Source organism: Petromyzon marinus, chromosome 36 (genome assembly GCF_048934315.1).
Source record: "Petromyzon marinus isolate PM22_M1 ecotype Great Lakes invasive population chromosome 36, UKy_Petmar_22M1.pri1.0, whole genome shotgun sequence".
NCBI classification, from domain to species: Eukaryota; Metazoa; Chordata; class Hyperoartia; order Petromyzontiformes; family Petromyzontidae; genus Petromyzon; species Petromyzon marinus.
Window position 1 is genome coordinate 3,372,940 of NC_133702.1, and position 25,069 is coordinate 3,398,008.

The window sequence follows — 25,069 nt, forward strand, 5'->3', positions numbered from 1 at the left end:
AAGGAGAACTGGAAACCCCGAATTCCAGTCCTACACGACTCGTTTTGGACAGCTCTACTGTGCTGCATCATGTTTAACACAATTAAACCAAATCATACGAGTGTACGATGAAAGGATAATGAGAAACATGTAGATCGTGTGATTTACACCCAATATACCTCACTTTCAAGGTTTAGCTGTCCACCAAGACATTTGTTGAACCAACCTTGAATGCACACGGTGTTCTTGGTGTAAATGGCCGAAGAGATCAATAGGTAGAGTTTAGTTGTACAACAAAAGGTTTTAAATTAAGTGCTGACACAGCAGTGTGAAAGGACTTGTTATAAAAATCCAGTATCAGAGAAAAAGGAACGAGATGGATGTGTGCTTGCCTAAAAATAAACGTTTGGTCAATGACGTGTTAAACATCTCGGAAAATATTTTCAGTTTAAAGGAACACCCATTTCCCGATATAAAATAAGTATAGAATAGTGCATTTGTTAAATGAAGTAATTTTCCAACATGGCAATACATTCAAGGTTGGTGATATGCTATGCACTTTCTTTTATGACTGTCATGCCCAATAAAATAACAAAATGCACAATGTTAATAACCCAACTATAACAAATTGTCTTTAATATAATTGAAAAACGCTGATCTCTAAACCAGGTGACAACCGATTGAGAAAATGTATCTTTTGCAAGATTCTTGGTTGAAAAATCCACGTAGATTACACAACACTAGATGCAGATTTTTTTAACTCTAACGTGATTTCCTTCTCACTAAAATTAATTGCGTTCCCAATATTAAGTATGGGAAATTACTTAATTCCTTCATCTTCAATTATCTGCCCAAGGGAAAGGTTCTGGACTCACATTTGCCTTATCCCAGCCCCATCCTTTGGTTTTCTTCTTCAATTCTGCACACATTCCCCCTTTTATTACTCAGATTATATGAATAGAAATAATCTAATTTCCTCTATTATATATTTATTAGGAAAGAAGCAAGGGTGTTCAGTGGAATATGTTTTTAAAAGATTTATCATTTGTATCCATCATATGCTTGGTTTCCAATTCACGTTTTGTTTGGATGAGTGCAATTTACCAGATTTGATTAAATTTTTTAAGAAATGTTGATATGATTAATTAAAATGTAAATGCATTTTCTTCCAAAAAAATATGTTACTTGAGGATAGGATACTTATATAAGAACTTAATGTTTCGTGGAATACATATATTTATGATGTGTGTGAATAATTTTCACTTTTAAATAAGACATTCTTTCAATTACAGTTATCATCCAGAACATACTGTGCAAACCACGTGAATCACAGTATATAATGGCAGTAGCATAATGTTATAAAAGTCCAGTATTGAAGATAAACAATTGCGTTTTGGAAGACAATGTTACCCAACTTATATTAATGAATAATGATTCAAATAATCCGTATTAGTTCTACTGTTTAATTAAAATCTAGTTATTATATTTCCGAATAATTAATTTCCAGGCTCAAGAGTCTTGTATGGTAATTATATAACTGTATCTGTCTTCATTTGCACGATCGTCATAATGTGTCGTCTCAATGTCAAAATCGCATGTAAACACTCGTTAATTGACTGATAACATCTTCATATATGGAGGATTGCAGAGCTTGGGGAGAATTCTGCACTGGCTCACTGTCTGGCTCGTTTGTTTGTGGTTCCTTGTGTCTCGCAGTTCTCGCTCTGTACGAGAGTGAGCGAATACTCTGTGTTACAAGTTGACATTATTCTTATAATTCTGGCTTTTAGCATTCATCCCCTCTTGCCCTACTAAATTTTTTTTAAAATACATCCGCTTCTTCAACATCTCTGGGTGTGCATGTTTCCATTTTTTTGTATGTATTGTGCACTTAAACAGTATTTATTTGAGAGAAAAAAATCTAAAAATTCACTCTGCTGGTCATATTTCTAAAAAACATGTAATATCTTATATTCATTTGACAAATAACACATTTCCTGTGGGTGCTTCTACCTTGTCCAAGACGGCTGAATGCTGTGGAAGAGTAGGCCAAATACCCTTTCTAGGACTCTCTAAAGCAGTAGCCTGAGCGTGTAATTGCAGGACTTTGCCTTTACCTTTCACACACTTTCAATTCTCTCTCCTAATATTATCTGGTTACTTAAACAGTCAAAATATAATTGTTGTTGGTCAAACATCTCAATGCAGGACCCTCCTGAATATGAAAGTCTTCGGACTCAGTGTGGCTTTCCTGGGTGACTAGGGTGCCGTGGTAGCGAGATAGGGGCCGTCCATAAATGACGTCACGCAACTGGGGGGGGGGGGGTCAGACATTTGTGACGATGTGTGACGAGGGGGGGGGGGGTTGAGAAATGTGAAATCACATCAAAATGCGCAATTTTAAATAAAATATCATTGTTATAACAACACTAATTGTTATAACAACACTCCTACAACATCAGAGTGCAGCGCCACATGAAATACGCACTACAATGACAATAGTTTAAAGCGATTTGAAGCATGTTTTATTTTCAAAATGGAAATATGGTTTGGGGGGGGGGCAGAGCTTTGGGACGTCATATTTGAGGGGGGGGTCTGACTTTTTGTGACGCCGTGTGACGAGGGGGAGGGTCAAAATCGTCCAAAATCGTGTAACGTCATTTAAGGACGGCCTCATATTAACTATGTGGTGTACAGAATGTCGTTAGTTTGATCCTGACCCTGGCGCCTGCTTTATATTTGGAGTTTGCATGTCTCTCTCTCTCCGTGGTAGTGTGCATTTTTATCTGGGTCTTCCGGTTTTCCCCTCTACATTAAGAAACGTGCGTTTAGAGTATTTAGCTGCTTGGAATTTCCACACGATAGGCCACTTCATTGGGCTATAATTTGTGGCCAGGTCGCTTTTGAAAGAAAAAAAAAACAGCTACATAGCTCAAGTGGGCCTTACCTTGTATAATAAAACAAAATCTTTTTTTGTTAAAGAAGTCAATTTTTTGAGTATCAAAACCATTTAAAGCTTTTGTGACTGCAAGGATTTATCTTCTTTGGTGCTTTCGGTAAAGTCACGTAGAATGAGAAAAAAATAATAAAATAACACAATAAAATTCTCACGACGTTTCGGCCACAACGCAAGCGGTCGTCTTCAGGTGAAAGGTACAGAACTGTCGGGACGACAGAGCTTCATTGAAACTCAATCACTTGGCCGAACACAATCGGGTGGTGTGTGGGTGCTGAATGAACAGCGCCCTCTCGCGTGAGAAGCGGCGATGTCTCCGCTCTTGTGATTGGGCGGTACGAACGTCCCCTTGTTTCCGCGGGACCAATCGGATCGGCTGTTACATGTTTTTTATTCTGATCCGGGTTCACGAGGCACGCGGACTCCGCTCTCTGTGTGTTTGTGCTGTCCGCGCGCGTGAAAAGTCTGTCGATATTTTAAACGTATTTACAATGTAAGACTTTCTCAATGTTATTGTTGTTTTTTTCCCCACCTCCAAGCAGGCTGGCCGTGTCATTACCGGCGCAGAATAGTGCAAAGTATATCTTGAAACTCCCACTTGCGAGATATCTCGTATGGTATTCATAGGTTTACAGTAGAGCACTGCATGGGTCTACGTCGCAGTCAGTGTAATCACCTACATTGTATTGTACCCTATATAAAGTGGGATCGACGGTGACATTATAAGTTGCCCGTTTAGTGGTGAAATTAAGTCGATCTTAAATAAGTTGCGAAGACACGTACTGTATGCGCTTTCAGATGCTTGAGTTTCAACACGTGGTATTTCCTGATTCTTAGGTTTCAATCAATGGACTCCCATTTGGGATGGCTGGCTTAAGTTGGGACTGCTAGAGTTAAATGTGTATCTGGTGTGCAAGTTAGGACTTTGGGTTCAAGTTAAATGTATGAGTTAAAATTAATGAGAGGTTCAACGAGCAATGAACTGACTGATTTGAAAGGCAGTGTTGAATTAAGTAGTTAACACTTGGACTAATACTCATGGAGTATTTTAATCATCACTACATTGCAAAAACACTCCACGCATTTTCGTCAGTGGCACTGGCGTTGAAAGGAAAAATGTGTAATAGGCGACCTTTCTGGACCCATAAGAACACCATTACATCAAGTAACAAAAAAAGTGTGAATAACATAGATGGGCTTACAACTTTTAGATATTTTAGCCTAAACACTTCTGCATAAGTGACCAGACTAATGTATTGGCATACTTTGTTTTCCCTATTAAAACGTATCCTGAATACCTCTCTGTGTGTGAGAGCTGTATGTTTCTTCCCCCATCTCACATTGATCTCCTGTGCTTATGACTAAAGGTTGTTGACGCGTCCCCTAATGGGCTCATTGTTTATGGTGGGAAGAACACAGCGGTTGCCGGCGCCATGGAGGAAGACCAAGAGGGCGGTGTGGACGATGCACAGCAATACTATTACATCGGCAGACACCCCGGATTCTGCGGGGCCATCAAGCAGTCTCCAGAGGACTTCATTGTCGTAGAGATCGATGAGCACAGCAACAGAGCGGACGCCGATCATTTGGTACCGGGCGATGGTCCTTCAAGCCGACTTGTGCCTCACGCTCCCGACCCGTGTGCACCAGTCGAAGCCAAACGGCCAAAGCTTGAGAGTGAGCGGTGCGTTAACGTGCCCGCGGAATTTGTCGCGCGGTGCGACTTTCCTGCCGTGGCGGGCCCGGCTTCTGCGGAGCGTCCCCTGGGTGAAGGCGTTGCGGAGGAGGAGGAGGAGGTCGAAGCGGAGATGGAGCTCGAAGTGGCGGAATCCACCGAGCAGCTCCTCCAGGACGCGAAGTTTGACTACGCCGACGCGCACGCGGCTCTTGAAGCCACTTGCGAGGTGACGGGCGTCCGAAACTCCGTGCTGGCTGAAGACGCGGCCGAGGCGCTGGGAGAATTCGCAGCGGCGGAACGCGCGATGATGATGCTCTTGCCCGCGGGTGAAAGGAGCGACGCCGGCGGCCTCTCCCTTGGACTCTTCCCGGACAAAGAGACGAGAGCCGAGGTCCATCGCACCGTCCGTCAGAGGTTTCCCTTCCTCAAGACGATCACCAGTGGCACTGAGATTAAGGTGAGTGCACCCGAAGCACGGGTCCAATCGGCCTCGTTAATTGGTGCCCAGTATTTTAGTTGACGTCAGATATTTCTGTATTTTTGTGAGTTTCTTTTTGGTGCCTGCAGAATTAAATTGGTTATTCATTGTGCTTGAGTCGTGAAAGTTCACCGGTTCAAATCTAAGACTCGTCTCACAGCAAGCTAATGGTCTCATGTAGTAAAAATGTTTTTTTAATGATATGCGTTGACTTAAATGGGTCACAGTGCATAACAGTGCTATATTTGAAATAATAGTGAAAGCTCTGTGACATCCTGATAATTAGCATTACTTAAAGTAATGTACTTTTAGCTCCCAGAGTACTTGCTCTGCCTGGCTGTCACAATTGTGAACCTGGGGTATGGACGTTTCTCACACCGTGTAGGGTCTGCCAGTGGGTTGCAGTCGTGAGCGTGCTATGCTATGAGCCAAGTGGCCTGAGCTCAATTCCCGTCTTCAGCTAACATCGGTGACAAGTGATATCAGAACCGGTCTTGTCCTCTCCCCATCCAACCCACACTGACCAGCATGGTGAAGTATGGCCAGAAATCTCCCTTGACTGACACGGCATGTGGATGCCTTCACCATTTTGATGCCTTGAAAATGACCGGCATTTTAAAAAATGTTCTACATATGGCAGTAGTGAACATGTGCAAGATTCGATTAATGATGATATTTGTTTTTTATTATGCTTGTGGTCTGAATCAATGATTGCATTAATTCGTAGCACGTTCACCGAGTCCCCTGTTGCCACCACTGACTGCAGACACTTTTCGGCCGCAGGCGAAGGCTGACCCCGTGTACGCGGAATTCCGGGGTCTCGTTTCGGAGGAGGAGGCCGATGGGTTCTTCCGGTTCGTCGACGCCAAGCGAAGGGACGCCACGTTCACGTTCCTCGCCGACTCGCAGCGGGCACGCAGGGCGGCTCTGCACCATGCCGTGACGCGCCACTTCGGCAAGGTCCTGGAGACCAAGAGCTTCTCGGAGGCTCGCGGCGGTGGAGGGCATTGCACCAGGATCGTGGCTCGGTTCAAAGGGAGGAGGGCACCAAGCAAGAAACGCAGGGGCACAGATGTCGAGGCCTTGGGGAGCGAGGACTTGGATTTGATTGATGGCGGCATCTACACCGGTAAACTTTTTGGTCTGTTTGAAAGTCAACGGTAATTTTCGTCGTGCTATATCGGATATATGTTGTTCACCAAGTTATTCCCCTTTCGTCAATCAAGTCCTATATCAACCAGGTAACGAGTCATTTAAGACTGAAAGTCTTTTCATCGTGAGGGTTATTTAGCCATATAATGGTCAGTGCCGGTTGGTTAAGGTGGGGTAGCATAGCTAACGGCATGCCTGTTTGTCCTGTAATACTTGTACATACATGGCTGTTGTGGCTGTTAATGTGCCCTGCAGTGTTCACTTTGCAAAAGACCAACATGGAGACACTGGGAGCGATCAGCATGCTGGCTTCAGAGCTGGGAGTCCTCCCGAGTGACTTCAGTTACGCTGGCACCAAAGACAAGAAGGCCGTCACCTTCCAGAGGATGGTGGTTCAAAAAGTAACCCCCAGCAGGTACGTCGATGTGAGTTATAGGCCAGGGGTGAGGAACCTTGTTCTTACCGATTGTGCTTTGAGGTACCTTTGGTGGGCAGCACAGCAGCTAACACTAAACCGTGGATCACGCAAGGACTCTCTGTACGTTGACAGTGTGCACAGCACTGTTTGAAAGACAAAAGTTTTCTGAGCGTGAAAACGTATAAACAGTTTTGCTCGGTCGAAAATAAACCCCTCTAGTACCTAAGTAGTGCAGCCGTCGATGCCGTTGGAGCAAATACAGCAGTCAAGACGGAACGGAACAAACACGAAACAAACGTAAACGAGGCGAAAATGTTTTCCTTTTAAATTCAATCATGACCCTGGATCGTGACATTGAATCGCTGTGGGGTGAATTGTTATGTGGCTGTTCATTCCAGGGGGAGGCAAAAACATTGCCCCCCTTGACCTTGAAGGATTTGGTCCCTCGTCGGAGAAACCCAGCGAAGGATTAAGCCCTTTCGTAAACGTAGTTTGCCTGCCATTGTCGCACGTCGTTTCCCGGGGAAGTTGGGTGAGTTTCCTCCTCATGGCATGGGCGTGCAAGTTGTGGGATTTTGTCTCTGAAACATGGTTTTACCATGTTAACCCTTTCCCATTCTGGGACGTCTGCAAGTTGGTGGGTGGCTCTCGTTCACCGCTGAATCTCGGAGCGCGCAAGCGGTTAGCGCTAATTGTATTTAGAGAGGCGTAGTGCCGTTGTTATAAAGACGTTGTACTCACCGCAGTGAACTGTAGCGACACGACCGCACTCTACGATAGCTGGCAGCAAAACTGTGCCACGCGCCCCCCTTCCGCATGGCCTTGTCGGAGCCTCCGTACGTCGTCCGACCTGAAGTTGTACCGATAAAGTTATTTTCTTTTTTCTTCGTGCGCGTACATCATCGGAATAGGAAAGGGTTAATAGCCACTTTGTTAGTTCCTAATCTCATTTGGCCTCGGAACTTCAGTGCTGTCCAGTATCAAATGGCAGGGGATTGTGGGCACAAAGTGACGTGGGGAGCGGATATAATTTGTCGATCCATTGCTGGACGATGGCCTTGCCTGCCATCTTGGTGAGTGGTGTACAACCGTACTTCACCACGCTGGTCGGTGCAAGTTGGTGAACGAGGCGAGCGAGGAAGATTATGGCCGATTTCTCCCACCCTGGACACTCTCTGTTTCAGCTACTCCCCTCCGGCAGAAGGCTTCGGTCCATCAGGACCAAAACCTCACGCCATAAAAACAGTTTCTTCCCATCTGCTGCTGGCCTGTTAAACAAGGCCAAGGGCTAACACTGTTTTTAACATTTGATCTACATAACGACACGTTGCTGATATTAACTATGTTTCCCTATTTGTATTTTTAAATTATATCTTAAAGCTATTTTATATTCGATATTTATTTAATTTTATATACTTCAGCCCCTTAGTGTTAGACTTTTAACCCTTATTATAGTAAGACTTGTTTAAAACTTATTTAAGATTTTAGATTCCTATATGTTGAATGTATGCACCATCCTGCCAAAGTAAATTCCGTGTCGGTGTGAACTTACATGGCGAATAAAACCCTTTCTGATTCTGATTCTGATGAGGACTCGGGACCGGCTCAGATGTCGCTTGTCACGGATGTCAGCCTTTGTCAGATAACAAACTCGGGTTCAGTGGGTTCAGAGTGTCGTGTTGGTGAATAATCACTGTAACCACCAGTCCAAGGGACAGAGAGACATACTTAAAAAAAACGATAAAATGAAAATATTTTTTTATTTAACCAGGTAAGGCCCACTGAGATATACAGCTCCTTTTCAGAAGCATCCTGGCCACAACGAAGTGGCTTATCACGTGTAAATTTATAGCAGCCAAGTACTCTGAGTGCATGTTTATAAATGTGGAGGGAAAAACCGGAGGACCTGGAAAATAATCCACGTGTCCATGGGCATCAGGGTCAGGATTGAACCCACGACCCTCTGCCTACCAGGCGAGGTAGTTAACATCTCGACACCGTACTTTAAGTTCTATGGAAATGTTTCACACAATCTCCGCCACACACGTGACAAGTTTCATTTCTGTGCGACCATTCGTTCATGGTCTGGGGGCAAAATCTTTTGACGCCCGGTTAAAATGTGCAACAAATCCCAAGTGACCGTTTCACACACCAGCTCAGAAATTGTGTACGGCAGTCGACACTAGATGGAGCAATACGACAGCCTTTTACTTGATGCGCATTAATAGCTCGCGTGGAGCAGTTATATGTGGTGACACAAGGCCATAAAGGCTGCTATCTCTGGTGTAGGCCAATCAATTTTAAAAACAATACATACAAATCATGTGTGTTTTCATGATTTACCACAAGCACGTGTGGTTAATGCAAACACGCGGTCATGTACCTGAAGTTGAATATATTTAGATTGTGATTGTGCAATTAATTTTCGTTAATCACTGATTACTTGTTTAGCTTTTTCAATAAATGGCTCCTGCATTTCTATTATAGTATTCAGAAGGCGGGTAGAGTCCTGGGCGTAATGGTTTGTGCGCTGTGCTGTGAACCCGGTACCCGGAGTGTCCACAGATACATCAACCTGCGCTCACCTGCACGGTGAAGTATGGTCAAACAGCCCCCGTGAACGACACGGCATGGGGGAGGCCTACAGACAAAAGGCTGTACAATATGATGTTTTAGTTTTTATTGTTCACGAACGATAATCTCCTGGGTCACTTGGGATTAGCACCTCTTCCATTACCTCTTGCAAGCAACACGTGGTTTCACCGTCAGTCACTGAATGTGGAACCGGAACTTTCTTGACGGCAAATGTTACTGCCGCGTTATACGTTTCAAATTGTATCACGTTGAAAACTAATTTCTTTAGAACTGCTTTTTTGTGTTCAGTGTGTTGTCTTGCCCCCCCCCCCCCGCACTTCCAATGAACACGGTTGGCTATGTACGGTGTGAAAGAAGTTCAACATACATGCGCGTGTCATATATCCTACCGTGGAAAGAACATCTGATTTGACCAAAAAGTTTTTTTTGTCAGATTCCATAAAAAAATAGACATTGCTATAATACGACTTTTGTTTACTTCAGGGATTTTGCAATTTCCCTTGCGATCGCAGTCCTGGTTTTTTTTGTTCCATTTGTCATATGTAGTTTCGGTTTTACTCGCGCTGGCCACGCGACCTCCCGCGGCGCTCCTGGACTCGCGCCCCAGGGGTCGCCCGTTCCACTCCATCCGCCGGCGCGGCAGTTTTAAAACGACGGTGCACGTTTCTAAAAATCACCCCTGCCTTCTCATCTCTGTTAAAGCCAGCGGAATCGGTGGGTTCCGCCCGCACACAGTGTGTTCAGCAGGTCTCGCACGGTGGGCTAAAGTGTGGGTACGAGAAGAGGAGGGCAAATACCATCTGGAGAGGCTCTCCAAGGCTCCCTCGCGTGGCACGGCCAACTTGTTGCAGGGTCGCACCTTTAGCTACTGAGTCTAAACTAAAACGATAAATATAAATGTGTCGTTAAACCCGCCACCACCCGACACAGCCAATTAATGAGGTTTGTCACGTAAATACTAAACTATTTTTATTTTACCAGGTAAGGCCCACAAATGGTTGCTCAAAGAAGTGTCTGCTTACGCGGAAATGTATCGCAGCCAAATACTCTGAACGCGCGTTGATTCTCAGTGTGGAGGGAAAAACCGGAGGACCCGGAGGATAATCCACGCAAGCACCACGAGGAGAACACGCAAACTCCAAACACACAGGCGTCAGGGTCGAACCCGCGACCTCCTGCGTACCAGACGAGACATTTAACGTTTCGTCGAGAGTAACGGCTCTGCCGATGGCAAGTTGTGACCCCCTTTCCTCGGCAGGTTGCAGGAGGCGGCCGCGAGGCTGCAGGCGAGAGGCCTGCGTGTGGCGGCGGCGAAGCGGGCCGCCCGCCCGCTGCGACTCGGCGAGCTGTGGGGGAACCATTTCCGCGTGACGCTCAGAGGTGTCGGGGCGCCCACCGCAACCCCACAGCCGGACGACGCCGCCGTGCGGGACTGCGTCGAGCGAAGCGTGCGCGGCGTCGTGGTGAGTGTCCGGCACGTCGCCGCTGCCGCACGTCGCGAGTACCGCTTTGCTGTGATGTGTGGTGTTAGCTTCTTTCACACCGTACGTAGCCAACCGTGCAAATCGGAGGTGCCGGTGACGGACAACAAAATATTAACGCAAAAAGCAGTTTTAAAGAAATTAGTTTTCAATCTAGATTTAAAAGTGCATAGCTCCAGTGGCTTTCTAAAATCAGATTGAAGAACGTTCCAGACGGCCGCAAAAGTTGCATCTGAAAGCGCGCGATGCGGTGACCGTCTTTGTTTGATGGCTAATCAAAAACCGCTGCGTTGGATGGTTTATTCTCCTTGGTTTATCGCTCCTTGATGAGATCAGCAAGGTGATGTCGTTCATTTGTGGCAAGCACTTTTTGTGTAATAAGTGCGACCTTATCATGTCTCCGTTCAGCAACCGGAAGCCAATGCACGCTGATAAAATGACGCTCGCGCATCTGCAGCCCGTTTTGTCAATGCACTGCCGGGTTGAGGGCCTACCCAGCCGCTCCTTGCGGGGCTGTGAAGGATATTTTTCCGAATGCCACCCACGCTGGTGCGTACGGGTTTGGCGAAGGTGGGGAGAAGTGTAGAAGTGCAACGGATATTACCGCACGGCCCTCGATTCCCGCAACGCCTATCGCAGCGGTGCTTTGAGCGTGGTTGTCACCAATACAGGCGCTCTCTGGGCTTTAACGTTTTTACCCGTCCCTATGTAACGTGTGTGAAAAATAGCTTTACAGCTCATCGGATTCTTCCAGTATCAATAGATATTTTGATTCCGATGAATCTTGCCTAGCTTCCAAAATCAGAATGTTTATTTCGACTGGAGGAATCCAATGAGCTGTGAAGTTATTTTTTTACTTGATGTCCAGTCGGTGATTCGGTCATTAGCAAAGATATAACAGGCAGACTTTTATTTACTGATACAGAGATCCGTTGGCAACAAGAAAGTGTCATGGAAGCCTTGCTGAGTCTCAAGATTTTCACATGGATAATTTGTTTTTATTGAGTAGATATATAATGGTGCAATGGTTCATTAGATGAAAATGTTTTCCGAAGTTTACGATGCACGTGTTAAATTGTGGGTATAAGTACAATTTGCTCTTGATTTGTATGTGTTGCGCTTAATTGGTTCGCATAAACTCTAAAGCTATGCAGCCATGAGATTAGACATGCACCATTATTGATTGTAGAGTTGAATCGCAAAACCTGAATGGTGACATGCTCATCGTTGATAATTATTGTTGGTAGTGGGAACAAACTGGTTTGCCCAGAGAAAGCCCACTCGCACAAGGGGAATAGACGAAAATATCAGATAGATTGTCCAGCAATCGACTTTGTGAACTGCCCATTTTTTACTCGTGTTTAAGCATTCAACATGGTAGCAACCTGGAGGTTGGATGATGTATTGAAACTGAAAACCACGGAATGAAAATTAAGTGTATTTTTACTCATTCGGTTGTGCATTTAGGAGCATGGATTTATCAACTATTACGGGCCCCAACGATTTGGAGCAAGCCAAAGCATCAAGACGGATGAGATTGGTAAACATCTGCTTAAAGGCGAGCTGGTGAGTGTTTATTATTCAGCAATTTCACATTGGCGACTTTTTTATGTACAGTGAGGGAAAAAAGTATTTGATCCCCTGCTGATTTTGTACGTTTGCCCACTGATATAGAAATGATCAGTCTATAATTTTAATGGTAGGTTTATTTGAACAGTGAGAGACAGAATAACAACAAAAATATCCAGAAAAGCGCATGTCAAACATGTTATAAATTTATTTGCATTTTAACGAGGGAAATAAGTATTTGACCCCCTCTCAATCAGAAAGATTTCTGGCTCCCAGGTATCTTTTATACAGGTAATGAGCTGAGATTAGGAGCACACTCTTAAAGAGAGTGCTCCTAATCTCAGCTTGTTACCTGTATAAAAGACACCTGTTCACAGAAGCAATCAATCAATCAGATTCCAAACTCTCCACCATGGCCAAGACCAAAGAGCTCTCCAAGGATGTCAGGGACAAGATTGTAGACCTACACAAGGCTGGAATGGGCTACAAGACCATTGCCAAGCAGCTTGGTGAGAAGGTGACAACAGTTGGTGCGATTATCCGCAAATGGAAGAAACACAAAAGAACTGTCAGTCTCCCTCGGCCTGGGGCTCCATGCAAGATCTCACCTCGTGGAGTTGCAATGATCATGAGATGGGTGAGGAATCAGCCCAGAACTACACGGTAGCTGCATTCGCTAGATGGGCCCAGGCCACCAAATTGGCAAAAGCAGCAGCAACATAGCAAATATAAATTAAAGCAAAATATAAACACGCTACAGAATAAAATTTAAAATGCTGTATTAACATAAACGATTAATATAGAAATAATAAAGGTCCTGTATAGGCAGTTGGCTTGGACAAATTAAATTCCACAAAAAATATTAATATTTATATTTGGATGATGCTTGTACTGGATTAATGTCTGATGAAATTGCCCATTAAGTTATCGTACAGAATCGACAAGTTGTACTGGCAGTGGAAGGCCCAGAACACAGACTTCCAAGATCGGACTAAACGCTGCTGGCCACGTGGTTATAGTATTGAATAGTATTGGGGGAGCGGCAGTGTAGCGGTTCGCGCGCTGTGCCACGAACCCGGCGACCCGGGTTCGATTCCTTCTCACGGCCAACACCAGTGACGATTACCTGAACCGGTCCCTGGCCTCCCCATAGGTCGACTCAGCCTCAAATGAGTACCTGGTGCGGTGTGTAAACATCGCCACTGGGGAGACAATGGCGGTCGGGCGTGGTGCTGGCCACCCACCCCCTCGTGTACCGTTCCGGCCTTCATAGGTGCTCGCTGTCAACACTTGCCCCTACAGTCTGTTAAGGCTATATGGGAGATCTTTATCTTTATAGTATTGAATAATTAGCCCAATGGCCAAATCTAAATAAAAACTATATGGAGATACTGCTCCCCACTTTGGAACAAAACACAAAACCTATCATCGTTTCCAATGGCTGTTTAAACCATCTAGAGCATGAATTCGTATTTCCACAACCAACGTTTACCATTCACCAACACAATTGTCTTATATAGCAACAATATAGATTGTGTTTAGTTCTTAAGTGGGGAGGGCTTCGACGGATCAGATCAAGTCCGACATGGCTAGATATATTGAACATATCTGCACGGCCAAAAAGGGTGTTCATGCTTGATGAACCGAGCGGGAGCATCTGTGGAACTACTTGGGTCCAAAGTAGATGTGAATTGGTCCCAAGCCTCCTCACGATCTCATGTGGAGCGACTTTCCGGATGAGAGGCCAATCAAAATTCCTCGCCAGGTATGATTTCTTGCCGTAGAGATACCGTTGCATGTCTGCACGTGGATGACATTGCATACGTGCAGTGCAATGTCACGTTATCCACTGCACGTGGATAACGTGACATTGCACTGCACGTATGCAATGTCACGTTATCCACCCGTCGTCGCATATCAACCGTGACCAATTAACCACCCACACCCGGTGCAGTGTGCGTGTGCACTGTGTAAATGTCGTTTTCTATAGACGTTCGACACCATATCCGATTTTTTCACACATCCGCCCGTGCCTCAGTCCCCTGCGAGTCTGACGTGAAATTTTAATGTGTTTTTTTTTAAGTGTTCCTGACATTATTTTAGATTAATGTGCTTGTTGAATATATCCGAGTTTTTTTTTGTTTTCACCACTTTCTGTCTTGTTAATTCAATTCACTCCCTTTTTATAGGCGACATATGCCTGTTGCGTTACATCTGGTAAATTGATGTAATTGCTCGTATTTTTTGCATTCGCCCCTGCCGTAAATCCGCCTTTAAACGTGTCTGCTTTGAGGTTTAATTCAGTGTCGTGAAATCACCTTGATTGTTTGCCCTCATCGGAGTAAATCTGAATTCGTCTCATGCGCAAACGCCCCACTTAAATTCGTCTTTTATAGCAGTGCTGGACATTGAGCGGCACAATGATGGTTGTCACACACGGGAAATGCATTTCTAGCTACAGACAGCCAGTAATGGCTTGCACGCTGGTCCTGTAGTTGCTTTGATATCACTTCAAAACTCTGGGCAAGTTTCTCAACCGACTATTGCCTCCGTTAAGTTATTTTTTTTATTATCTCCCATTGTATAGAGCCCTACACATTACCCCCATGAAAAATATTTTGCACGTGTTTGCATCCCTAATACATCTTTCCAATTCTAAATAACATCAGCAGTTGGTCATGCGTTGTTGTTAGATGCTCTTGAGTTGGAAAGGCCAAATGCAGCAATCTGGGTTGTTTTGTTTATAGATTTAGCGCACTCAAAGAGTGGCCCATTTTTAGTTTGCTTGTGGCACCTCGCTCAAGCTGCCTGTGGTCACACGGTATGGGTCGCAAAGTTAAACTGGCGGGTTCGTGAAAGGCATAATGTGGTAAGCCTGACTTAATTCATCACAGGCCCTGTTTGACAAAGACTTTTATTGCTGCCAACTGTATATTAGCTGTAGGTAGTCTGTCTGGCCTGGATATGCAAGTGAACAAAACTATGCCTGCCATCAAATTAAAATTTAACAATGTTCTGGGAATAGCTGTGCGTGTTATGCGTGCGGTAATCACGCAGAAGTATTTTCCGTGTGCTATATGCAGGATGAAATCGTTTCGCATATCTTGAATCTGCGTGCGTTTTCACATCGTTGTGTTACTGAGCAGTGGATGTTTAAAGTCCATTTACGCGGCAGTGCGCAGGGAAAAGTCACGCACTTTTTTTTCAAATGTGCACGATTGCAGTTGCGCGGATGGTTTTGGGTTTAGGAATCGCGGCGTTTGTTTCCGTAAATATTTCCCAAAAGAACGAGGCTTCGCGAAAATAAACGAGGAGGCATTTTGTACTTTTAATACGTTTAGATGAAAAGTACTCGAGGCCAAAATTGAGCAGTTGGTAAGGCAACTTTCAGTGCTTGATGAGCTAGCAAGGGGAGCAGGGGAGAGCAGGTGTTCGTATTTTTGTTTAATGCGACACACCGGCCAGACTAAACACAAATACGGCACTTACGTGCGCTCCGCCTAAGAACCGCTATAATTTTCCACTCGTGTTTATTTTGCGCCGCATTGTCTTCTCGGTATTTGGCAGCACGCTCGTTCGCGAACTGCGCATCGGCATTTTGGGTCGGCGAAACATTCGCGGCGATCTCCCGGGGATGGCTAAACGAACCCCCACCACCACCACCTCCGTATAAGCGCCCCATGCATTTTGCCCTCGCTTGGCACAATTCTACTAGGCAGAGCTGCACGTACACAACACACACACCCCGAGCACTCGACACGACGGCCGGGCCCCCTCCTCGCACCAGCTCCCCCCTGCCACGGGAACGTCCTGCTCGATTATCCCGAAAGCGTTCAGGGGGTGTGCTCCACGGCTTCTTGGTGAGCCACGTTAAGTCAAGGCAGTGGCCGTGCCACGAGTGTTGAGAGTTTGCCGGAACCCCACCGGGCACGTGCGTGCGGGTTAAATGCCCGCCTCACTCTGATTTGAAGTTTATCCATCTGGAACGCCGCCCCGCGTGCCTGCCGCTGCACGTTCACGCCGCTGCACGTTCACGGCATTCAATCTACGCCGGCTTTTGAGAGACACTTAAAGGGCCCCCCCCCCCCACCCGACCTGTTTCGCCCCGGCTCTCAAGCGACACCGAGCTTGGCTCCACGCCTCAGTCACGGTCATTTATCTCTTTGAAATACTGTCCGTGTTACAAATTGCATCATTATTATTAATGCATCGTTTAGCCTAGGAACAGATAACCGTGAATAAATGCATCATTACATGTCTACTTGTGAATATACTTTTGTAATCTCATTTTTTTTCACGAATACAATGAAAGTTTGGTGAGTGATATCTGAACTGTTTTGGGTGGTGGCGTTGGTTTGGCCCTTCCCCAACCTGCACTGACCAGCACGGTGAAGTATGGTGAAACAACCCCTCTGACCGATGTGATGCGGGGAGACCTGAGCCGATCACGTCCGATTAGTACGGTTGGCTATGCACGGTACGAAAGAAGTTCGTCGTACATGCATCAGTAGTTGACAAGAGGGCAGGTAAATGAACGTATAAAATGCAAACATTCTATATTTTCCTGTTTCATGGTAAAGCATAGTCGTATTTATGAAATAGTGCTGGCAGATACGAGTGTTGTTGTCACGTGATTTTGGTCTGTCGTTAGATTTAAAAAAAAATGTTTTTAAAGATGATTGGCTGTCGAGACATCATGACTGTCTCCCTGCAGCGCTAAGCGGAACTCATACCAAGCACCGTTTCATGTATCCATTTAGAGACGAAATAATGAAATATTCCACGGGCCTGTCGCCAATTTTTCACCAGTAACACGCTCCCGAGAATCCATTATCTTATTTTTAGCCCTTTAATCGGCACTTTAACAAGAATTTGAAGTTGGGTAAATATAAAAAGAGAAGCCAAATGGTTTCTGTAGCATTTCACTGCGGTAAAATTATCCTTTTTTTTTAACCAAATATGTCAGTTGTCTCGTGTCCCCTTTTTCACCGCAGGTCCATTTTCTTTGCATTCCAAGAATTATTTGTTGCCACAGCGAAGGAATTGGTTACCGAACATGCCGGCCATTTCAGCCTGAGTTCAAGAGGCGGCTGATGTTAATCTCAGCGGGCCAGCCATATTAACGTGCTATTGACCTTTGAACCCGTTCTCTAACCCTGTCGGGGAAAAAAGGGGAGCTGCGTTGTAAAAAAACAAAACAAGGCTGCGCGGGAAGAAAAAGACTTTTTTTTCTTTAATTAGCGGCCGCGCTGCAGCTAATTTTTCTTTTGTTCCAGTGGCTGTGGGTCGGGGAGGCAAGTGTCAACAAAGAGTTTCCCGCTGAGCTGTACAGGCCCCGACGTTTGATTAACATTTTGGCTTCACGCCTCGGCAGACTTGAGCTGCTCAGGGCTCACGCGAAGCCCCTCCGTTGGCTCGGAGCAGCGACGCAGCTGATGGGCAGCAGTCGTGCACGGGATTCGTTCGCATTTCCCGCTCCGCGATTCGCTCCGTGTGCTCTTGTTGCTCGCTCGTTCACGAATCAAATTCGGCCGGTTTGTTATTATTCTTTTCAGAATGCGGCTCGTTTCAGTGTGAATTATTTAAACACAGCCTTTTTTAAAAATATTTCCACCTTTTTGAGTTCAGGTCCTTTCAAGCCGCGTGTCGTGGTTAAACCGGCCAAGTGGCTCAGCGTCAGAGTGAGCGGGGTTGTGAGTTGTGATCCCGGTTGGGGTTTAATAAAAAAAAACGGTACTTTCAACTTGTAACGAGGACAATATTCACTCACTCAAAGAGCGAGAATGACTCAGAGGCATGGGGAACCACACACAAGCGTGGAAATTAGCCGGGCGGTGAGCCACATTCCCACCCAAGATCTGAAGTCCTTTATATATTAAGGTGTTATCGGCCAATTAACGAGTGTCTACATGTTTGAGGAAACTGAAGCACCAGGAGAAAACTCCCGTGTGTGTTGACTCAGGCCAGTAAAATGCATACTACTTTGAGGGGATGTCAGCAGTGGTAGTCGTATGGGCATACTTGTCCGCATTTACATGACTGGTTTATGGCTCTTTAACAAATTGAGCACTGCCTCAATGCCCATTTGAGCAGGAAATCACTGAGTTCAATACTTCTTGGTGTGCATGTTGTGGTTATAAATGTACCTGCGTCTGATTGGGGTATAATACTTGGTTTGTTTCACTCACTTGATCGTCCATCCACAAAAGACGGAGGTAATTTTTTGACTCGCGATATATTCATGCAGAGCATTGCCTCATCATGTAATCATCTGTGAAATGGCCATAAAAAAAAACTCTGTAACAGTCTCCCCAAGAGTGTAGTACATTGTGCACTGCTGCCATAGCCCAAATCATAAAAAAACATTACCCATATAGCACAAAAAAAACCCAACAACGTGATCTATGTAAAATATTCTTCGCTGTGGTATTTGAAAAAGAAACAAACCGCGTATCTCATCGTGTTCCTGCATGCACTTTAATAACTCGAAGAGCGATAACCGAACCGAACTACTACTTCTACAAGAAAACACAAGCGGTTTAATAACATTACATTTTCCACGGCACACCCAAGCGCCCTTGTGAACACTCTGCTGCTGACGCACACTTTAATTTCACTGGGCCGCTTATCGCCCTGCTTAATTCGGCGGGAGATTAAGCCCGTTGCCGACTGACGGGGGGGCCCTGTTGGCACGGCGCGCGGCTGCCCGCGCGGTCTGGCCCGGCACCGTCACGGCGGGAGTTGTTTAACCCGTTTGGAGAATCACGACGCATAGCGGTTTTGCGTTCCGTTCCTGCGCGTCGGGGTGTGCGCGCACGTGCATCAGGTGTGTGCGGATATTTATTTATTTCGCGAGCAGCATCTCCGTAATTTCTGCATCGCCCCCTTCCCCACCGTTTGTTGAGAGATGAGAGCCACGCCGACTCAATGGGAGTTGGCCTCATCTGTCAGTGGGTTTAATGTGTTTTGGGTTTGGAGATGGCTGGGCTTGGCCTTCAGGGATGTAAGCCCTCAGCCGATTTCGTTGCAGCCACCTTTGTGGAATGAAAGAGCCATCAATCTGTCTTTTGCCCCATCGCCCTGTACCACCACCTTCTCAACCCTGTCCCTCCATCACAGACTGACGGCCAATTCTTAAGTAGCACCTTGTAACCCAGTGGCAGTTTTTTTAGTTTTTACTCAACTAGGTTCACAACAGTTGTTAATCAACGTATTTTTTGTGCAAAGCGTTTATAATATTTTACATGTTTATACACACATTCTGCTTGCATATAGCATAATAATAAACATAGTCACTTAGATTGAAAATTAATAGATCACGATGTTTCGAAAGAACCAAACAGTAAGGATTCCTGCAGTCACGAAAGCTTCAGATCAATATTAAACGTGTATTATGTTACACGTTATACATGTATTTCTTGTATTGTCTGGTCACATATATATTAACATAAATATATAGCCATGTCTATGATTTTTGTTATTAGCCGCTGCGGTAGTAAAGTTGCAAATGTTCACCTATTACAATTAAGCAGAAGTCTTACGCACATATAACGTAACGACCACCCAGCAATGGTGTGTTAACTACCACCATCCATTGGTTTGTCTCCGGCCACGGTGAGCTGTCTTGGCAGTAATGCACCGTTATGAATATTCCAACGCGTTATGTCATCAAATAACTCCCCAGCCGTCATCTTTCCGCCGTCGTTGTTTGTGCCCGTGTTCTTTTCCATACCCCACCTCGATCCGTACGCCTTCGGCTGGCAACGGCATCCGAATGCAGCCTCTCGACGCTTCGGATCGGCTTTCCAAAAGCACTCCGTCCTGCCTTGGCTGCGCCTTGTTGTTCGACTGTGAGGCCAACATCAACCTTAGGCGTATCCGTCGCCAATAAACATCTGTTTCGTTTAGTGGGCTCCCACCGACGCAAGTGATTTTTCAACGAACGTGCGCTCAACTGGAACGCGGCTTTTATTCACATTGAACGGATTAACGTCGGTGTCGCGTGCAAGGTGAAGGTGCGGCCGTGCCTGCGAAATCTTGCTCAAACGCCTGCTGGCAGAAGCACGTCCACTCGACGGAGCTCTAGGGAAGCCGTCTCCGGAGGGTATTTTGCCTACTCTTCCACGCTGTGTCAGGTGTCTCCGAAGAAAGTCGGGAGTACCCACGGAAAGTGTGTCATTTGTCCATTTATGAAGCGATGACATGGATTTTAAGAATCGTGAAAAAACACACCGTGCAACATTTTTTGGATTCCTATTCTGCGCTGGCCACATGTCTCGGAAGAGGTGGGAGTACCCACACTTCACCCCACCACACTCGACCTGCCAAGCGGCTTGCTGGTATTACCCATTTATATTGTTGGCTCCACAGGTGGGGGTGATGTAAGGTTTGCCTGCAGATCAAACCGGGGACCTCCGGAATGCAATTCCACTATGGTTGCCATTTCACCACGGAATAATCTCCCATTATAAAGTAATATATATGGAAGTTTTACTTCCTAATCTTTGCCATGATGGTTTTGTGGCTTTTTTTTCCACTGTGGTGCAGTGCCAAATGCAACCCTTTGAGCCCTTAACCGTGGCATCAATGGTTTTTTTTTCTCACAGCTGCCGCCTGCGATAATGAGCCTTTGTGAACAATTTGAGGAAGTTAATGAAGCCACAAATTGTGCAAATAATTCCCTGTGAAGTCTCCAAGCCCTTGATTTAAAAGTTTTTGTTTCAGATTTTTCCAACCGTTAACTTGTGACATGATACCCATTTACACACTAAATTAAACTTAATGTTCCCATGCCTTGGTCCAATTTCATGTTTTCAGTGCCATGAATTTGATTATGAAAAAGAATGAAAGCACAGTGCCTAAAGAGGACATATTTTTAATCAGTGCATACTGCATGCTATAACATATTTAATCAGTGCACACTGAATGCTGTGACATTTAATCAGTGCACACTGCATGCTATGATATACCGGTTGAACACGTGGACACTGGAAAAATAAAGTAGGACAAAATCTGCAATAGACGCACAAACAAAAGCATTCGGAATTAAATTGTGAGCCAGAAGAGAAACGTGGATCGGAGACAGAACTTGAGTTAGATACGTCACGTTTTGACTGTTACAAAGAGTAAGTGGGCTACTTGCGTGGAATAGCTTAGAATAGCGTAGAGTATTAGCTGATGGACAAAAGCAGTGGCAGATTTGCCGCTAGGCAAGGGGACGGAGGGCCCAAGAAGACATCAAATTCTTTATTTAGACTGCAGGAGGAGGAATCCGATGAGCCTTGAAGCTCTCTTTTTTTCACAGACGTCCAGTATGGACGGGTTCAGCAAGTCGCATGGAGATGGAGCGATGAGATTAGCCCACGTGCAGGAGCGAGACGGATTTTAGCATCGCACGTATGTACGTGTTTATGTACGTTGAACTTTTTCCGCACCGTACGTAGCCAGCCGCGCTCATCGGAGGTGCAACACGTCACCGTCCGTCACGTGACCACGACAGACGATGTGTGGAGGTATTCATCCAGCAGTGGATCGATCACTGCAGGTTTAACATGATGATGATGACAATGATGATTGTTCCATGCCACCGCTCCAAGCTGTTTGCAAAGTGAACCCCAGGAGCACTTTCGCCTGCTCTGCCAGCACGCGCGTGAGATGATGACCAGCTGAGTTTCCGTGCGTCACTTATCTCATCGCGAATGCTGCTGCAGGACAAAGCTCTCAAGCTCTTTTTCACTCCGGAGGCAGGAGATGATGCTGTCAACCAGGCCAAAAGGCTCTTCCTGGAGACTGGTAGGTGCCTGTCTGTGATTACAATTGTGTTGGATACTCTTTGTTTGGCTTTGCTTTCTTTGGTCGGTGCCACTCGTATTGTACAGAGCTAGGAGCCGGCAACCAAAATAACAAGGGGGGACTTTTTTTTTCGCAAAAAAAAACAACACCTCTGACAAGAGCCACAATGCACTGTGTGGTGAATACGAGACGGTGGTCATTAATAAATAAACTTCACGAAGCAGCGGTCCTTCAAAGAGCCGCATGCGGCTCCGGAGCCGACCCCTGGCTCTGGAGTGTTCACTGCAGTCCCTGGACTGAGTTCCCTTGATGACAGTGTGATCCGCTACATTGCAACCGCGTGTGTGTGTGTGTGTCTGGGCTACGAAGCCTGTGACCCGAGTTCGATTCCTGCTCACGGCCAACACCAGTGACCATTACCTGAACCGGTCCTGGGCCTCAACCGAGGTCGACTCATGTGATGTGGGAACATCGCCACTGGGGAGACAAAAGTGGCCGGCCGTGGTGCTGGATACCCTCCTCCTTGTGCGCCGTTCCCGCCTGCATAGGTGCTCGCTCACAGCACTTGCCCAAACAGTCTGTTAAGGCTATATGCGGGATCGTTGTCTTTGGGCTGTTAACATCAAAAAGTGAGTCTCGCAGTCCTGTATTTTTGTCAACATTCCGATTTTTGTAAATATATGGGTGCATAAAAAAGGTGTGTGCGAAGCAATGGCGGATTGGCTATCACGCTGTGCTCTGGATTCGGCAAGTTGAGTTCGATTCCTAGTGCATGGCTAACATCAGAGGCAAGTGATATCAGAGCCAGTCCTGAGTTTTCCCTAAGTCGACTTCGACTTTAATGAGTACCTGCTGTGGTGTGAGCATAGCCATTGGGAAACCGATGAATGGCCACGCATGGTGCTGGCTACACCGTTTGCTAACAGCACTTTCCTCAACAGTCTAGGTAGGCTCGGTGGGTAATCTTTGTATAGCTACTAGGTATGTGCTTTGCTTGCATGCGTGTGTGTCTGGATGTACACTTAACACTCTTTTAACGCCTGCTGTTTGAATGTATGTCCTCGGTATCCTTAAGTGCACATCAAAAGCAGCCAACGCGTTTAACACAAAGCGCATGTAAGACATCATCCCTACCCCACCCCCGTGTTTGTGTGATGCATGGGGCACCCTCGCAGAACTCCACGGAGTCGTTTTTCAACAAATTTGGTATTTGTAAAAAAAATTTAAGGTGTGCAAATGCCGGCATGCTGTGTTATCTGAGACAGCCACACAGCGTTCCGCTGTGCTCTTAACATAGCGTGCCGTGAACGTGCTCATATTACCCAACAACAACAACAACACAACGATAACATCTTCCCGATGCTCTTAATGACCATCGGGTGGTGCTCATCTGCCCGGGTGGTCCTCAGCACGTCGAGGTAAATTCCACATTCCCGTGGCAGGGATCGGTGCGTGCCCTTAGGACATCCGCGGTTGTTCCTCGCCCCGCGAAGCCGGTGGTACAGTCTCACCAGGTGGTGCTCATTTTGCTGATCCCGGAGGGATGATGGATTTGGTTGACCCTGGACAGGATTTGAACTCGTGACTCACACTTGGGAGCCCTGCTGCTCTACTAAATGAGCTGTATCCTGGCCACGCTACACCGACGATTTCTAAACTTCAGATCTCGTCACCTTAAGCGACGTCCTTTCTTTTCTCTCTGACCGTTCCCCTTGAATGACGTGCTCAATTAATTACACACAGTGGTCCACTTATGGATACCCCACCAAAATCATGTCTCTTAAAAATCATGTTTTTTTCAACACGTACCCTGACGTCATTTGTCCATCGTAGCCAGTGTGATTTGCTCACAACATTTGTGTTTACTTGTCTTGAACAATTCCGTTGAAATTATGCACTTCCAGAAGGCTGTTGTGCGGCTGATGTTTTGCATTAATTTTTTTTTAAGTGGAGATGGACGTCTGAAGCAGACACGTTGTCCGCTTCTTTTCAGAAATATATTTTTTATTGTGTCAGGTGCACGTGGAGTCATGGCCGTACAGTTGTGATCCACCTCGGGCCAATCCAACTCATAAATGTATCTTGTGCCCAATCATTTACTGCATGAGACTGGTGTGCTATAGACGAGGTCGCAAAGGAGGTCGTTGGTTCGATCCTGACCCTGACGCCTGCTGTATATTTGGAGTTTGCGCGTCTCTCACCGTTGTCGCGTGGATTTATTTCTCCGGGTCCTCCGGTTTTTCCCTCCACATTTAGACCAATTAGATTATTTTTGCTGCTATAGTTGTCCAAAAGATAAGCCACTTTGTTGAGCTATCATTTGTGGCCAGGTTGCTTTTGAAAAAGAAGTCAATCCCTCAGTGTGCTTTGCCTGGTAGGATGGGGATGGTTTAGTTTTATTTGTGTTTGGGTAACATGTTTACCTGAATTTTTGTATTGCTGTAACGTTCTTATTCGCTCCGATTGGACATCTGCAAAAGAGAGCCTTGTGGCTCATCGGATTCCTCCAGGATTAATAAATATTCCAAATTCTAAAAACAAACATTCTAATTGTACAGCTTGCCCGCCGGTGTTAGCCATGGCAAGGAATCAAACTCAGCTCAAGGTCCCTCGTGCAGCGCCTTAACCGCTGCGCTCGACAGCTCCACGGGGCGTCCGTGTGCGTGTCTCTCGTACGTGGAGACGGATGTTTGCATTGCACCTGTGAGCCAGACGGGATGTAAGGGCAGGGAGACGGTCAACAGACGTATCACAACAGCGCACGGAGCATGAGAAGACAACTCGCCTGTGTGGAGTATAAACATACCGCAGACCGACAAGATAAACTGAAACTGAGCTATTTTTTAGTTTGCCAGGTTAAGACCCACTGGGCTATATATATATCCCTTTTTCAGAAGAGAGCCACAAATGAAAGCTCAATGGACTGGCTCATGTGGAAATTTATAGCAGCCAAATACTCTTAAACACATGT

General features: G+C 45.8%; 1 protein-coding gene across 6 annotated transcripts in view; it reads left to right on the forward strand.

Annotated features, from left to right (window-relative positions):
- Window positions 1-3,231: 3,231 nt before the first annotated feature.
- Window positions 3,232-25,069, forward strand: part of PUS7L (pseudouridine synthase 7 like) — a 31,342-nt gene continuing 9,504 nt past the window's right edge. Inside the window, exons 1-7 of one of the 6 annotated variants that reach the window (XM_032966685.2) lie at window positions 3,232-3,368; window positions 4,348-5,070; window positions 5,875-6,220; window positions 6,499-6,658; window positions 10,515-10,719; window positions 12,205-12,303; window positions 22,017-22,098. In XM_032966685.2, the coding sequence (XP_032822576.2) occupies window positions 4,369-5,070; window positions 5,875-6,220; window positions 6,499-6,658; window positions 10,515-10,719; window positions 12,205-12,303; window positions 22,017-22,098 (1,594 nt within the window). In that variant the 5' untranslated portion in view covers window positions 3,232-3,368; window positions 4,348-4,368. Of the gene's footprint in view, window positions 5,071-5,874; window positions 6,221-6,498; window positions 6,659-10,514; window positions 10,720-12,204; window positions 12,304-22,016; window positions 22,099-25,069 lie in introns of all 6 variants that reach the window. The other 5 variants (XM_032966687.2, XM_032966688.2, XM_032966686.2 and 2 more) reach the window with 5 other exon arrangements.